At 34.1% G+C, this 17,449-nt stretch overlaps 2 protein-coding genes across 4 annotated transcripts; both read right to left on the reverse strand.

Annotated features, from left to right (window-relative positions):
- Positions 1–2,377: 2,377 nt before the first annotated feature.
- Positions 2,378–7,078, reverse strand: LOC143530941 (splicing factor U2af large subunit B-like). Of its 3 annotated transcripts, XM_077026351.1 has the most exons (13): positions 6,929–7,078; positions 5,683–5,966; positions 5,322–5,438; positions 4,878–4,951; positions 4,267–4,337; positions 4,127–4,171; positions 3,968–4,027; positions 3,810–3,870; positions 3,612–3,724; positions 3,089–3,535; positions 2,868–3,018; positions 2,721–2,788; positions 2,378–2,630 (listed from the first exon to the last, which is right to left on the reverse strand). In XM_077026351.1, the coding sequence occupies exons 1-13, from the start codon at positions 7,076–7,078 to the stop codon at positions 2,493–2,495; spliced, it is 1,779 nt and encodes a 592-aa protein (XP_076882466.1). In that variant the 3' UTR covers positions 2,378–2,492. The 3 variants fall into 3 exon arrangements, with proteins under 3 accessions (XP_076882466.1, XP_076882468.1, XP_076882467.1); XM_077026353.1 differs by lacking the exons at positions 4,878–4,951; positions 5,322–5,438; positions 5,683–5,966; positions 6,929–7,078 and adding exons at positions 4,527–4,611; positions 4,772–4,787; XM_077026352.1 differs by lacking the exons at positions 4,878–4,951; positions 5,322–5,438; positions 5,683–5,966; positions 6,929–7,078 and adding an exon at positions 4,527–4,838.
- Positions 7,079–10,069: 2,991 nt separating this feature from the next.
- Positions 10,070–17,233, reverse strand: LOC143530967 (putative alpha-mannosidase At5g13980). Its single transcript, XM_077026373.1, has 6 exons — positions 17,191–17,233; positions 13,046–13,143; positions 12,846–12,958; positions 12,681–12,765; positions 10,415–10,534; positions 10,070–10,327 (listed from the first exon to the last, which is right to left on the reverse strand). The coding sequence occupies exons 1-6, from the start codon at positions 17,231–17,233 to the stop codon at positions 10,118–10,120; spliced, it is 669 nt and encodes a 222-aa protein (XP_076882488.1). The 3' UTR covers positions 10,070–10,117.
- Between the last annotated feature and the right edge of the window lie 216 nt (positions 17,234–17,449).

The raw sequence follows: 17,449 nt of genomic DNA on the forward strand, positions 1-17,449 counted from the left end.
TTTTTATATTTTATCTACATCTTTATTTTTTTACAAGTTTGTCACAAAGTAAGTTTCATTTTTAGAATCAACAATTTTCTACTTTCAACTTTGTTATCTAATACTTTTCATCTTTTACAAAATTTTCATATAACGTTTTTAGTCTAAATTTTGTAAATTTACACGTTGCAACATGCATGTATTGTTCAACGTTCTTACGCCAATCTTCCCCATTCAACTTTTCGGTTAAAAGACGACTTAGTTATTATCTTTTGTGTTTTATTTTTCGGTCTATTTTTCACGTGTTAACAAGCCGTAACAAATGGCCGTGATTAGAGGTTTTTCGGTCTACTTTTCGTCTGGTTTAACAATTCCACCACAAAGCACGTGTCCAACGCCCCGGGCCTATCAACACACGGATTCGATAAATGTTTCAATGTTACCTTTTTTTAATGGTTTAATACTAGTTAACCATACAATAGCATAATTTGTAATGGTCCTTTGGGTTGTTTTATTCAAAATAATATCGTGGCCCAACAAATATTCGGGCCATTAATCCATTATTCATATTTAGATAACAACTGTTAGTCAATATGCTTCTCAATTCTCATCAGTCGAGGAAAGGTTAACAAGATTAGTGTTCGGATTGGTGAATCCAAGCTTTGGGCTTTGGGTTTCTTTTTAGTTCGTGAAACTATTGGGTTGGGTTAAGTTAATTAGGTTCGCATATGTTTCTTGTTTGCTAAGATACGAAACCCTAATCCTTATTTTATGGTCATATGTTGTAATTGTAACTTTTGCATTTGAATAATGAAATAACCTAGTTTTTAGCCTCTGAGGCTGTGAATGTAGCCCCCCATCCCCGGACCGAAACATGTATAATCCTTGTGTCGTCTATTGTTATTATTTTCGATAATTTGTGTATATCGTTTTCTATATGTTTGTGTGTTGTTGCTTCCGCATTATCGCCTTACAGTTAGTATCCAAACAATGTCGTCTAATTCATCCCAAACTCATATCTCATAGATCAGAAGTGGTAGTAATGTTACACCTTCCATTGCCTTTAGGCTTTTGATACCTAGGCTACATTGCCCCTGAATTTACATATGGTAATATTCATTTCTTATTAAAAACAAGTCATGTATGAATATTATTAGGGGAGCCATGGAGAGCAAGTCTAGGCCCATGTTCGATCCACAAGAATCAAGAAAAAATGAATTATTATTTTCTTTCTGTTAAGCGAATTTCTAACCCCTCAATAACTAATAATCAAGTGAGACACACACTTTTTAGTTCGTATTTTTCTAGTAAAAGTAAAAAGGAGATAGTATTTCTTATTATTCAGAACTAAATAGAACGACATGTACTGGTCGTTGTAATCTCAAATAATGGGCATTCTCGAGTGAAATTCTAATTTATTAGCAAAGTGGAGAAGAAATAGAGTCATCATCCCACTTGACTCGATTCAAGAAGCCAAGAACCAACTAATACCTTCAGGCAGAGCAATTGAAATCCCCAGAAATGGTATTCTCCGTAGAAATAGTATTCTTTCTTATTTCAATGATCCTCGATATATAAGAAAGTGCTCGGGACTTACTAAATATGAGACTAGAGAACTGAATTCAATCATCAATGAAGAGGATTTGATTGAGATCGAGGAGTCATGGTATTTTGGTCAAAATACCAAAAGAAAGTAAATCCATTTTTTTAATTCCCGCGAACGTCCGCATTTTGGCCGAATCTTCTTCCATAATAGTACGGCACAATAATAATTTGCTCATCCGACATGTACACGTCATGGACATCCTGTTTTCTATGTTCTAGAAACTTGTATGTAACTATTGAGAGTGGAGATATTATACACGATGTTACATACAAGTTTTTTCGTTCTTTTTTTCAAATCGCTCTTTGAATTCTTCAATTCACACTGATTAATGTAGATCATGGCAAGCCAATATACTATTTGGGACCTTAGCGGTCCGGCTTATAGTCGTTTTATCCGAACTTGGGATGCTTCTTTTGGCTTTGTTTGCTTTCATATACTTTATGATGAATTGTACTTAATGTTATGATCTTCCAATTTTTTATTAAAAAAAAAACACTTCTTTCAAAATGATACGAAAATCAGTTTCAAAATAGAAAGATGGTGAAAAATAAAAATAAAAACAGGACATATCATAAAGGAGTGACTATAAATTTACAAAATAATTGTAGATCAAATTAAAGTTATAAAAAGTTTGCAATCTTTTATCAACCACATCGCATAAAAATCATTGAAGTGTTTCAAACATTTACTTTAAAAAGTCAATCTAGACAATTGTTGAGATAGTCAAGGACGTACGATAATGATAGAAAAATAAATAAAACCAAGATAGACAACATAAGTTATAATTTATAATCAAATATCCAAGACAGACATCACACACCTCTATGCTCTTAACAAAACAAAAACGGAAGACAATATTATTATTATTATCATTTATGATAGTAATACAAACAAACACTAAAGATGGTTATCCATCATACTCTCCCTGATTGAACTTATTCTCTGGGTAAAAACTCGCCACCACTTGGTTCCCGCCAAACTTCCTTCCGTTCAATCCTGCCCGAGCTTTTGTTGAACTCTCCGTGTCTGCATACTCCAAGAAAACCTACACAGATCAAAATAACCAACCACTAATTGTAAGTTTGTTTTAATGATGATTAACGATAATAAAAAAGAGTTAAAAGAGTGAGCTAACCTTGCCAACCCCTGCTACGGGTTCACCATTAGGATTTGGACGTGGGATGACCACGTTGACTAAACTACCTGCAAAATTATAACGTTTCAGATCATGAATTATTATCTGGCATAAATATCACATATTGAAATAAAAACACCATCTTACCAAATTTTCCACATTCTACTTTCATATCTTCCAATATGTCTTCATACTCTTCATCGTTTACGAGCTCTTCTTCAGTTACCACTTGTGTCAAAGATAGAACCTTAGTTGGAGGTGTGCCGATGCCAATTGCCCCAGGATGCAACATTAATTTCTGCAAACAAAGTGATGTTAATATAACAAAATAATAATAATGATAATGATAATAAAGTACATATTCGAACCTGCAATGCAATTTGTTGTTGTGCGTGTAAGAGTATGCTCTCCTGTTCAGGCTTGGGTTGGATTTGACCTTGGTTAGCCCGTCTAACCGTGAGGGTTTTATCACCCATTTTGATACCATTCAGAGCTGCACAAGCAATATCTGTGACAGATAAATCTTGATACACACAGAATGCATAACCTTTTGAGTTGCCAGTCTCTCTGTCTTTCACAAGATCAAATCCCCGAAGAGCCCCAAAAGTCTCCAATAGCTCTCTAACCTGAGCCTCAGTGAAGTAGTAAGGAAGTCCACCGACAAATATGCGGTCAGGACCCTCAAGCCCACCAGCTGAACCAGGGTTTAGCCCAACAGCAGCAAGGTTCAGGTTGGGATTAGGTTGACTTGGACCAAGAGTAGCAGCTAGTGAGGGATTGTAATCACTTGGTCTCCTGACCTTTACAGGTGCACCCTGCAATGAGAACAAACATGAAAACGAAGATTAGCAAAATAACTATATAAAAAGATTATTAAATAGTAGAAGATACCTCAAATATAATGCCATCCAAAGCCATTGCATTACTAGCCTCCTCAACAGATCTCATCTCCACAAAAGCAAACTTCTTTTCATGATTAATGTAAACATTAACAACAGCATCACCTGACCATGTTTAAAGAATTTCATTTTAGAATGTTAAGCTAAAAAGGCCGCTGCTTTGTTTTAAATCAACATGTAATATACTAACCTGGACCAGCAGTATTTCCACCAATTGCAGCCATAACATGGCTGAAAAAGGTAGCCACAGTCTGCAAAAAAGAAAGAAGAATGTTTACATATTACCAACAAGGAAAACAAATTAAAAATTTACATATAAAATTATAGAACATGAAGTTTAAGAGAGACCTGTTCATTAGCAGATGGTGAAAGTCCACCGACATAAACCCGTCTTGCGTGTCTAGTGGCCTGAATTGCATTATTGGTAAGTATTTCAATCAGAACAAAAGTTAAAAATAAAACACACACACACACACATGAAGTGTAAAAATAACTATGTCATACAACCTGCTGAGTCATTGCTTGAACTGGCATAACAGGAAGAGCTCCAAACTGCAAACGAACACAAGGATAAAAAATGTAATAAAGTAAAAAAAACAAGTTACAGGTACGGATAATCTTGAATAGATAATAGATAAATAAATTACCTGGCCAGATGGCAACGGGAACATGTTCTGGAACATTCCAGGAATGACTGAGGAAGGCACCGGGACTTGACCTGTAACAACCCACAAAATTAAGTCTCTGGATAAAGTATTTAATATGAAACTTCTCTCACTCAACCATAACGATAATGAACCAGTAATTTAAGAAGGTTTATCAAATTATTTAATCTACATTCGTGCAGCAGATGTAAAGCTACCAAAACAAGCAATTCCCAGTTGAAAACGAACAAGACACATCATACCATTGCACTGATCTTCCTTGTATAAATAAGCGGCTCACACCCATTCTCAGCAGTGGGGCTAGTAGCCCAAAATTGCCTTCTTAGACTTAAAACAAAACATAGAACAAACAAAAAACACCAAAACAAAAAACAAAACAAAAACCCCTCTCAGTTCAAGATTATGTCACCAAGTAAAGAATATAAATTTCTGAATATTTTAGGGATGATGACACTGGGACTTTGTTGGTACAAGTAAATTTGCTTACCAAAATAACACCACGCATTTTGGTACGACTTTTCCACACTATATCAAAGACAAAAATGACAAGTTATCAAAATATTTAACTTAGTTACAAATGGTTGGACATGTACCTGGAGTAATAGCAGCAGCACCAGCCAAGATTGCAGAAGCTGGAGGAGCCATATCAAAACCACTAACTCTTTTGCTGTACAAACACCAAATATAAGTATAAACTTCATAAGCATATATGTGTGCATATTACAGGTTTCAGTAAACAGAATAACACATGTGAAATAGATGGCCATCAATGACTAAAGGTGTATATGCCATCCACCGTTAGCAATTAAAGTAGTTATAAACAAGTTTTAAAAATTTATAAAAATATTACTCATGAAGCATATTAGGTAAAGAGGTGCTTTTAAGAAAGAAGTTTGGATTGTAAAAGATATTTCTTTGCAGTATTAAACCATTAGTTACATTTGTTATAAAAATGCATACTGCGTTTCTTAAAGCTATAACTGAACCAGAAAATACATGGACAGAAGAATAAGTCAACGAAAATGATTAAAAATTACCTTTTGGAGCGTGACCGAGACCGTGACCTTGATCTATGTTCAGACTTAGCTCTTGAGCGAGAGCGAGATCTATGTCTACTGCGTCTATCTTCTCTGTCTCTGTCATAATCTCTCCGCCTGCAAACAAATTACAAAATCAGAACAAACTTGAACTAGTAGATAAAATCATTCACAATTAGACAAGTATTGCAGAAACTAACTTGATGAAATGCACTAAAATGAACTTTTAAAGCATCAAATAAAGATAAAAGAGGTAAACCAAACCATCAACCATGAAAATGAGCATATATATGATGAAGTTTTCAAAATTAACACACTACAAAAAGAAAATAATGCCATGTAAAAAAAGATGCAATTTCACCTATCATAATCTCGACTCCTGCGGTAGTCATCATCATCATCTCTATCACCTCTTCCCCTTCTCTCACTCCGTTCCCTGTAACGGTCTCTATGCCGATCACGATCTCTGTCACGATCCCTTTCTCTGTCCCGGTCTCTGCTTTTTTCCCTGTCCCGGTCTCTGCTTTTTCCCTTATCTCTGTCCCTGTCCCTCTCTCTATCCCTATCACGGTCTTTATCCCGCCCCCTTTCCCTGTCCTTTGACCTGCTTTTTGAAGATTCTCTTTCATCGTCACGAGAACCACGCTGCAAAATACAACAGAAAATATTAATATCCACACATAATATCATACGAAGATACAAAAAAAAAGCTTACTCCAAACTTCTAAATGATCCTAGTCCTAATGGTAAACGCATTAAAACTTACAACCGCATTGACAAATATCACTCCTAACAAGTACAACTTTATCACTACAACACGTTCAAGCATGTCACACATGACACTGGGCACATAAGTTCAATGTACCGGCATAAATATCACCTAACTTATTAAGGAAAACTCTTCAAAGAATCTAAAAATCACATGATCTCCAAACTCATCAAACATTCAAAATTAAAGTAGTTCCTTTTATGCTCAAATAAACCACCACCCCTTCCAAACCAAAATTAAGAAAACAATTTAGCTTCCATCAATCCAATTTCAAAACCCTAAATCACAAATAGATATAAAATCAATATATAGCATGTTTGGGATTGAGTTTCAAAACAGCTTATTGACTTATTCAAAAAACCACTTTGAAAAGCCAGAATTTATGGCTTTTAAAAAAACAGCTTTTTAATCTTTTAAAAAACTAAAAGAAGAAAGATTTTTGTGATTGCCAAACACGTTTTTAACTTATTGCTTTTTGGAAAAACCAATAAGCCAATAAGTTGTTTTCAAACTCAATCCCAAACATGCTCATGGTTTACAATATCAACGAGTGGACACGAACGAACACAAAAAAAGCTCAATTCCTTAATAAACGAACACAGACACGATGTTCGTGAACCGTCCGTTTGTCCCACAAAAGCTTAACAGAGCCCAAAGTTGAATGTACTTTCATAATTCATAATATTAGAAAAACTCTTCAAAATATATATGATCTCAAAACTTATCATTCATTCAAAACAAACAATATCAATGAGTCAATCTAAATTCAATAGAATAATAATAATAATAATATTATTAATCTAAACCAGGAGTGAATAGAAATTGATAATTAGGATACCTGTGACTTAGAATCGGAGAAGTCTTCCGTTACGGCGGCGTGGTTGTTAGCACCACCGACCTCAGGCGATGCATCACCACCGCCGGCAAAGTGTTGTTCAACGTTGTTGTTGTTGTTGTTACCTTCGTAGCTTTGTTCGTAATCCATCATGCTCTCTCGTACTTGATAAATTCTCAGATCTTCCTTCCTTTGTCCCCACAATTATCTATTGTATTATTGTTGTGTTGAAAACTTGAAATTAATAATTTTAGGGCTTGTAAATTATTAAGTTTTTATAACTTATGTTATTTATATGATATTAATATACCCTAGGCTTGGGCTTGGCCTTGGCCGGTTGCCGCAAGTAATACTCGCCTCGGGAGACTTCTAAATTCTAATTGCGTTTCTTTATTATTCACTAGCTTATATGCCCGTTGAGAAAATGTCTTTTCTTAAAAATATTAATAACAATATATAATAAAATGTGTAAAATTTATAAAAATCAATTTCACATATAACCATAAAACACCTTGTTATAGAGAGTATGATATTTGTATCTAAAGATTTTTCGCATCGATTAATCCATTTTGACCTTTGAAATGTCTTTTCTTAAACATATATATAACAATATATAATAAAATGTGTAAAATTTATAAAAATCAATTTCACATATAACCATAATATTCAATTAAAAATATATTGTATTAAGAAACACCTTGTTATAGAGAGTATGATGTTTGTATTTAAAGATTTTTCGCATCGAATAATCCATTTTGACATTTGAATCGGGTGACAAAAAAGTTTAAAAGATATTATCATTTACAAAATTACATCATAATTAGTATGGTTAACGATTTGAAAAATATTTAACTTTAAATATAAGGGGATAAAGTAAACATAATAAGTCAATTTATGTTTATGTGCTTCATTTTAAATTTCCTATCAAGTTTAGAAATATATATTTTTTTTTGTATATAAGACTGTCAAAGACAAAATCGAAAATGCTTATGAAAAACTAAAAAAGTTTGGACAAAGATTTTAACAAAAACATCATACTAAATTTTGAATTACTAGGCATGATAAAAAATGTTATTAAAATTGAAAAAAATAAGTATATTACACTGTATTATGAAAAATAAAAGAAAAACAATCAACAACATAATAATTAATAAAACTTTAAATCCCAATAAAACCTTCTTTAATCACAAATCTTGATTTAACTTTGTTTGGGTGAAGAAAAAATTACTAATTCAAAGTTAAATGATTCAGAATTATTAATTTCTACTTTTTGAGTGAACATGGTCAACTACCACCATTTTGTTTTCATTTAACAAAGTTATTATAACGTTTAACGTTTTATAATTTATGATTTGCGCTTTAAAATAAACTTGGTGATAAGCAAAAACAATTATTCAAATTAAGCTACATGCTACAATCGCAATGTATTTCTACAAGAATATTATTCGGAAGCCACAAATTGAACGGTTTTCATCTACAAGAATCTGGATTTGACTTTGTAGTATTTTACAACTTTAAAAACCTTTAACCCATCATTAACAAATTTAATCTAGCTTATATTCCCGTCTGACACACGGGTTGAAAAAATAAAATTTTAAGCATATTAATAAATAAAATTTAAAAATCAAATTAACATTTAACCAAGTAACTCAAATGAACTGGTTTAGACACGTGTCGCTTGTAGTTTCCATTTACGATTATGTTAACACCAGGTTCAATTTACAATCATGTTCATCAAACATAAGTCCGCGTCTCCCCTTTTACAAACTCTAGTGTATATATATGCCCATGTGACACATATTGAAAATTTTATTTCTAAACCATATTAATAAATATAATCAATGAAATTTTATAAATCAAATAAATACTACGTATTCTAGTAAGTTAAATATGACATTAAAGATAAAAGATGAAAAAAAATACTTAAAAAACTTATTACATCAAACAAAATTTGATATTGTATTTGAAATATCACAATCCCTATTAAGATAAGACAACCGTATATTCAACAATTTAAAGTAGTAGAGTAACTTTTTAATCAATATTCTTCAGCTACTAATTCGTCAACACCTTTTGCAAGCTCATAAGCTCCTATAGACGACCCTCTCTTCCACCATTAACCTATTTATATTGATGTTTCTAAAATATAAGTATTACTAATTAATAATTATTATGCATCTAATGTGAATGAAGAGAAACATTACATTGATGAAAAAGTATTTGTCTTGGTAAGAGTGTTGCATAGTTGTTTAAGAAAAAGTTTAAAAATATGTATTTGTCTCAATAGTTGACCATTATCTTAAATTTTAAAAAGTTTTTAAGTAAAAAGAGAGATTTTTACATATTTTCCGTCCTTTATGTATAAAGTCAAAGAAGTTATTTTAAATAAAACTGAAAAGAGAAAAAATGTGAAGTCTCTTGGATAGAGACTTTGATACCACTTTGATGCGAAGTCTTAAAATATACAAAATTTGACTTTAAATATGAAAATGATATATAGGTTAAAAGTTGCTTATCCATTTTATAATCTGTACAATGTTTAATAAATTTGAAACGTTTTAGTTATTATATAGTAGTTTCGTCATGTGACACGCAAGTCGAAAAAATAATCTATAAAACATTTTACAAAACAATAATTTATATACTTAAATAATTTACATATACATGAGTTTGCTAATAAAAAGCATTTAGCGGATAATTAGATATTTTCACCTTAGTCGAACGCTTGGTATCTCACATCAAATATGTAAGCATCATTTATTACAAAAATACATATCAGCCTAACACTTTAAATGAATAATGGTACCTTTTAGAGTTGTCAGTTGGGAACAAAGAAACATCAGATGAAATCATTGATCTCATATCTTTTTTTGTCACCTAAGCTGTATATACGAACACACCGAATTAGTCAGCCGAATACATACAATGACAATTTTCTTAATTGTGTAGCTACAAGACTGAAAATAAAAAAAAAATGAAAAAATATTGTAAAAAAGACTGCACCTTGCTATTGGTAGACAAAAGTTCTTCTCAGTTCTCCCCTTTCTTCTCAGTTCTCCCCTTCTTAGTGTAAAGAAAATACATAAAATCAATATTATAATGGTCATCAAAAATATGATACCAATATATTTTTAATAACATCAAATCAAATGGAGTGTTAACAACTACCAAATTTATTAAGCTTAGCTTTTATCATTTATGGTATTTTAGAAAACGAAAACTAAAATATAAAATAAAATAAAAAAGGCGGAAAGAAACCTCGTATAAGTGTGCTAAACGGAGAAGAACGTTTCCATCTTCAAGCTCCTGAAGTGTTAGCAATACTACATTATCAGGGAGGCTGTAGGTGGGGTCCATTCTTGAAGATTTTAACACCTGGAAATTTGTCACCTCATTTCCATCCTGTAAAACATGATACAATTTTTATAAAATAAAATAATTATTTATGAATCTACAAAGGAAAACTAAAAAGTTGCACTTATATGTCACCTGTTCAGTCACTTCAGTGAAGGCCAGAAGAAGTGGAGAATAGATCTCTTGACCATACGTTCGGCGCCACCTGGCGCCCTCTCCAAGCGGGTCGATTCTAATATAGTATTTCCCTTGAACCTGTACGTACAAGTGCCAACATAGACAGTATTGTAGTATTATTAAAGTGATTAATTGTAACATCACGGGAATTTTGGGCCAAAAATGACAACTCTCCAAAGTTAAGGGACTAATCCTGTCAAATTCAAACTCCAAAGTTAAAAATGAAAAATCTGTATTCTTCTCCTATCGCGCTACGCGATGGGGACAAGGGACAAGCCATCGTGTATCGCGATGGGGCTTGGTCAAACCTTCTGGAAGGGTCAACAGCGATACGCGATCGCTGGTTGGACCTATGTCATCGCGTATCGCGATGACGTGTCCCGACACCTCTGGCACAAGACTGCCACGCGTCCACACGTGGCACACCTCTCGTCACGTGTCACGGCACGTGGCAACACGTGGCACATCGTCCGCCATGTGTTAACACGTGGCACACCGTCTGCCACGTAGCAACACATGGTAGACCTACGTTGTGATTGTGCGTAGCTACATCGCTACGCGATGGGTGACTAGGAGCCTATCGCGTATCGCGATAGGATCCAAGATTTTTCCTATAAATAGCAGGTCCGGGGTCTTCACAATTCACACCAAAATCCAGCATACAATCATCTCTCTACTCTCTCACTACACCTCGAAATTCGTGCCAACGATCCACCTCGAAAACCGTGCCCCGATTCCTCGATAAACGTGCCACACCTCGATATTCGTACCACTCCCCGACGACGTTCCGATCAAGAAGGTGATCCCGTACTGACGTCCCGACGATCATCTCGAAGTGCGTGCCGTGAAAAGTTGGTGTCTCGAGAAGCGTGCCAAAGTGAAGTGGCGATCAAAGCGAGTGTTGAAAAGATTAAGTGGCGTAGAAGTGCTGCTTGAGTATCTAGGAAATATTAAGCCGAGGAAAGGTAAGGCTTACTACCCGACTAAAATAATAATAAAATATTATAAAGGCTTAATGCCCTAAGTCGGAATTATGCTCGATGTTTATGGAAAGAAATTATATAACAAAGAAAAGAAAATAAAGAAATATGGAAGTGTGTATGTATATATATATGTGTGAAATATATATAATTCTTTGTTATGAATATTACATAAGTAATAAAGGATATTCTTATATGATAAAAGAAAAAGAATACGTTTCTTAGAGAAGAAGAAACGTCGGGTTTTTATAATAAACTAAAGGTTTATAAATATTACTTTTAAAACTAAAGGTTTTAAAGTAAAAGAAATGAACTAAAGGTTCATCGAGATAATAAGACTAAAGGTCTTAAGCTGGATTGTATATCCGACTAATGAAAGTTATACTCGTACTATAGGTGCGAGATAGCAAGAAATATTACGCAAGGACGGTGTTGGAAACCGATCCCGATCAAAGGTGAATACGCCCTACTTTTACAAACTTGTTTTCAAATAAACAAACGTGTTGTGTAAAATTTTACATGAGACTAAGTGTCTCTAAAAACATTATTAATAAGAGTAAAAGCCTAGCCCTCAGGCTGTATACATTTGTCTGGATCCTTACATATGTGGTAAAATGCGGTGGGCACATCGCACCATGCCTGGTCACGACCTCCAGCCACGATGGGCCGAACCAAAGTATGTTCGAGTGAGAATGACCTTGTGTATATTTATGGTACCTAAGTACGTCGGGACGCTGCGGTGTCTTGCTGGGGTGACCTAGGTAGAGGCTCGAGTTTATAATAATATTGTTTTAACTTTGTTATTCCTAAGCCAAGATGGGCCGAGGCATGCGTAACCCTCGAGGAGTAACAAAGTAAAAGAAAATATTTTCGCGTCAGCATATTCACCAGCATTCGTTGCTGACGTATTTTTATAACATTTTGCAGGTAACCAAGATTAGAGCTAAAGGACGAAGGCTCAAGAATCCGATGGCTCGAATAATTTTGTTAAATGTTAATATAACTAAAATGGTGGTTTTGTAAACTTAAAACAAGTAAACACAAATGAAACTTGTTTCCATCTTTTATAATGTAAATATTTTATAACTTTGATCCTTAAGTTTTCAAGTCTTCCGCTATCAACCGTAACTCTGATTTATTTACAAATGTGGTACCAACTATCGAGTCACACGCCTGGGCCTAAGATGGGGGTGTGACATTAATTAAGAAATACTTATTAAATAAAAAATAAAGAAAACGCTTACAGCTAATCCTCTATAGTCGTTACCAACACAAACTGTTTCGTTTAGAGCTTCTGCAACACCTTTTCCATCATCATACAGTAGTCTCCTACAAAAACAATTATCCATAAAATTATATATGTGTATTTTTTAAGTGAGAGCTAATGACATCATCAATAAAATACATACTTGTGAAGCATCAACTCCAACTGACCATCAACAATGTTGGATCCACCAACGGATCTATCTACTGAAATCGAGAGCTCGCTTTTTTCGTCTTTTAGGTAAATTCCAAGATTTATCTACATAATAATCCAACTTGAGTTATATACATGAAGTTCAACTTTGAGTTATATACAAAAAAAATTCCAAATGAAAGAAAAACATACAGGATAATAATTTCCTGCAATTGGTTGGTTCACATCAAAATCCCAGTAAGCTCTTGTCACACCCCGACCAAAGGCGGAACATGCCGGGGCGTAACATACTGATTGGACAGTAGCTCGAAAGATACTAATTAAAGTGACAATAATTATTTAATTCATTAATATCAAAACAAGTACACAAATTCAATAAACAGAACAATTACATCATATTTATTGTTTAAATAAATAACCTATGGTAAAACTAATATCTTCAATCTTGATCAATGTAAATTACTTGTACCTGTAGCATGTATAAAATAGAGTTTGTCAACATGAATGTTGGTGAGAATACATAAGTTTTAGTTGAGATACATATATAGATAAAAACCACAATTCATATGTAAATGATGAGTATTACTATTTCTATGAAAATGTAAACAACTAAATAGATGTGGACCCGTTCTTATTGATACGAAATCAATGTACTTGGGTAAATGTATGATCATACTAGATGAGGATAGATGAGGATGAGATACCAACCACCAAGCATAAAATAAACAATTAAGCACATAGAGCATTATCATAGAGCATGCAATAATCACACATAAACATATATTGAATTGTGTTTTAAATAGATGTGGACATAAAAATGAGTAATTTAAATAAGGTATACATGCCACCCCCAAAATTGTAAAGTGGTAAAAAGGGGGATATGTAAACTCACCTTGACGAGTGGATTAAAGAAGATGGGATGACGCTAAAAAAATTAAGATAAAATCGCCAAGCTCCTCGAGAAACGTGAACGAAGGTTCCTAGTTGTTAACGATAATACTAATTAATAAAAAAATAATAATAAGTTATTATAAAACACAACTTATGACGGTTTTAGGATTCGATATGGTTGTGTGAAACATTAAAACATTAATAGCTACACTTTCGTTAATTATAAGGGTTATTATTATATTTATATTTGTTGTTGACCTGTTATTATTATTATTCATATTTATATTATTATTACTAGTATCAGTATTATTATTGATTTTAATAAATAAAATAAGTATTATATACAATAATATATTGACGGAAAGATATGAGATAAAAATAGTTTGAGCGTTGGTAAGATAACAACACGTCTCATTTGAGGGATCGATAAAAAAAAAGAATTTATTGTTATTTTACAACATATATCTATATATATGTATGATGCATGGTTAGAAAAAATCAAATGACACGAAAAACATTAAACCCGGAGTTCGTTTCTTGAAGAAAATGCATATTTAAGTATATAAACATGTATTAATATCAAAATTTTGATTAAAAGTAAACAAAAATAATAATAATAAGTAAAAACATCAAAACCGGGCTTGGGGGATTCGAACCAGCGCCCCAGGCCGGTTTAATACTTTGAGAAAACACACGCTGACCATCAGGCCAGCGCGCTAGTTTGTTCTATCAAGGAAACTTTAAATATAAACCCATTAAGCGCAGTTTATGTTCCTCCCCAAATTCAAAGCCCTAGAATTTAAATCCGTATAATTGATTGTCGTTGATTCAAATTGAGTTAGGGTTATCAATTGTTGACTAAAAACGACCTAACTACATAGATTAGTTACCAGAAATGATGATGGATTAAGGGAGATCGATGAACTAGGGTTTGCGGCTCAAGCTTGAGGTTGATGAGGGTCGGGACGGCTTCAACTGATGGAATTGACTTAGGGTTTATGGTTGCGAGGTAATGAGGGATGTGTGGGCAAGTTTAATTGTAATATGATCGAGTTTATATAGTGTTTTAAGGATGGCTAAGCCGCGGTTCGTTATTAACGAGTCATAGTTGTCACTGGCTGTCAATTAGTTCACAATTTCCATAATTAAAGTGTCGGTGGAACGCGCTAAGGATCAAAGAATGATTTGGTGAAATCAATTTCGTGATTTTGGCCGAGAATTGAGGGCCAAGAATGAGGGAGGCGTCGGTGGTGATAGGAGGTAATAAGAAGAAGATGGTTTGTTTGATGGTTTTGCAAAATAGCCCTTACACTTAGGTGGTGGGTGTAAAAGTGGGTAAAATTTAGCTAAGGGGTGGATTTTGTACAATCTTATAACTAAAATCAAATAAAAAAAATAATAATAATAAAAGAATTTAAACGATTCGGGTTTTCGGGTCCGAAAATTGACGAATGTTACAGTATTCACAACTTTTTGAAAGTTTCGTCCCGAAATTATAGAAAAACATAACATAGAGAAATAAGGTTAAGTGTGAAGAGATTTTTTTTTTAAATATAACACCGATCTTCAGGTGACCCAAATAACGCTACAAACGGAAGTCATAATAAGGACACTTATATATAGGATGTACCAGCGGCGTATCCACCATGCCCTTATCACATCGATATTGGTACCGTTACCCAAAATCACCCTAGGTTCCGAGTTATGACACACAACCGTATTCACTATGAGTTCCAGGCGAGGATTTCGATAATTATGCTTGCACTCATAATTATTTAGATCGTCGCATGATGCACATGGTTCGTCCAATTGTGTGGGTTCGAAAAACAAGGTAAATGAAAAACTTTTTAAGTCGATAAATAAATGGAACTATCTAAGCAAGAGCAATAAATAAATAAATGAGTGAAATTTGATTAGTATAAATAGCTAGTAAAACTTTTGCAAAATAAAACGAAATTACTAAGTTAATCATCAAAAGTAATAATAACTAAATTAAATAATTAGATAGAGGGAATTTTGAAATTCAATAAATAGAAATACTTAAGATGACAACAAAATTTACGAATAAGTATTCACATAGACAGGTTCACATATAAAACGAATCACATGATTAGAGGAATATAATATCATATGAGGCTCGAAATCAGGATTATAAAATCGGATGAGAAAAGAGTACCATGAGAATGAGGTGAGTTTGGAGGGTTTGGGTAGCCATGTATATCGAAATAAAATTTGTATATGTGACTCCTATTAGATAACTATGTACAACACATGTTCATAGTCCCAATTTCCAACATGTTTGTAGGAAATCGGTCATAGGTAGTTTATGTTACAAATACGGTACTATTAGATAACTATGCACATCACCATGCACATTGTCCCGGTAAATAACAGGTCATAGACCATTTAAATCATGATAATAAATTGTGTAACAATATATATTGTAATAAACGACAAGATAGGAATAAATGAGAGATTGAATACCATTATAAATAACCATAATTCTTATTCATAATAAAACTAGAGATTTAATGAAGTTAATACATTAGATTTAAATGAAAAGAACTAAATAAAAGAAAAGTCTTTTGCGTAGCATGTCTTCATAAAGGGTTAGGATTAGACTTGGGAACCGTTGATGTAACACACTTTCCCTTGAGTAGCTTGGTCACTTGAGGTTGGTTGGTTGATTGGAATTTGGTTGACTTGAATTGGTTGAATGGGTTATGCTTGAATTGCTTGGATGGGTTGGGCTTGAATTGCTTGGATGGGTTGAGCTTGGATTGGTTAAAGTTGATTTACTTGGGCTTGGTAGGCTTGATATTGAGCGGTTTGAGTTGGGTAGGATTGAATTTGGTTCATGTGTGCGAGTCTTGGGCATGCATTGCGAAAATGGCTAGGGTCTCCACAATTGTAACAAGCTCTAATAGTTGAGGGTGCTTGAGTAAATGGTTGAGCATAAGGTAAGGGTTGGGTAAGAGGTGAGGTAAATGGTTGCATGAAAAGTTGGTTGCGTTCACGACATGTGGTAATGAGGTGACCAAATCGATTGCAATGGGTGCATTGTCGACACTTGAGGTTAGGAGAACGGTGAAAGTTACACGTATCACATAATGGGTGGGGTCCTGTGTAGGGTTTCTTGGTGGTTTGGGTTTGCGATTGGGCCAAGACATAGTTTTGGGAATTGGACTTTCTTTTATTGTTGCGGTAATGATGAGAGTTGTTGTGCTTGAATGAATCGGGCTTAGAAGACTCGGGTTTGGGAGATTCGGGCTTAGGTTCTTTGGTGGGCTCGGATGCAGGCTTATCATTGGGCTTCTTGGAATTTTTCCGCGTCAAGGTCCCGGCCTTAACGTGGTTCTCGGTGAGGGTACCGGCTAGGGTGATGGCATCATGAAGCGTTTGAGGGTCACGACTTAGAACGGAGTCTTGGATTTCCATAGGCAAACCCGAGATGTACTTGTCGATTGCACGCTTAAGTGGAGTGACCATGTGGGGAATAAGAAGGCTCAGTTCATGGAAACGATCATTGTAGGCGATGTCATTGCCACTTTCTTGTTTCAAATTCCAAAATTCCTCTTCCAGCTTCCGAATCTCAAGTTTCGGACAGAACTTCTTGAGCATAAGTTTCTAGAGGTCATCCCATGGCAAGGCCATGGCAACCTCAGCGCCAAGCGTGCGCTTCTCACCATTCCACCAATTGAGGGC

The sequence above is a fragment of the Bidens hawaiensis genome, unplaced genomic scaffold, assembly GCF_021521415.1.
Source record: "Bidens hawaiensis isolate Kalapana, Puna unplaced genomic scaffold, B.hawaiensis_p1.1 tig00009067_1, whole genome shotgun sequence".
Classification (NCBI taxonomy): Eukaryota; Viridiplantae; Streptophyta; class Magnoliopsida; order Asterales; family Asteraceae; genus Bidens; species Bidens hawaiensis.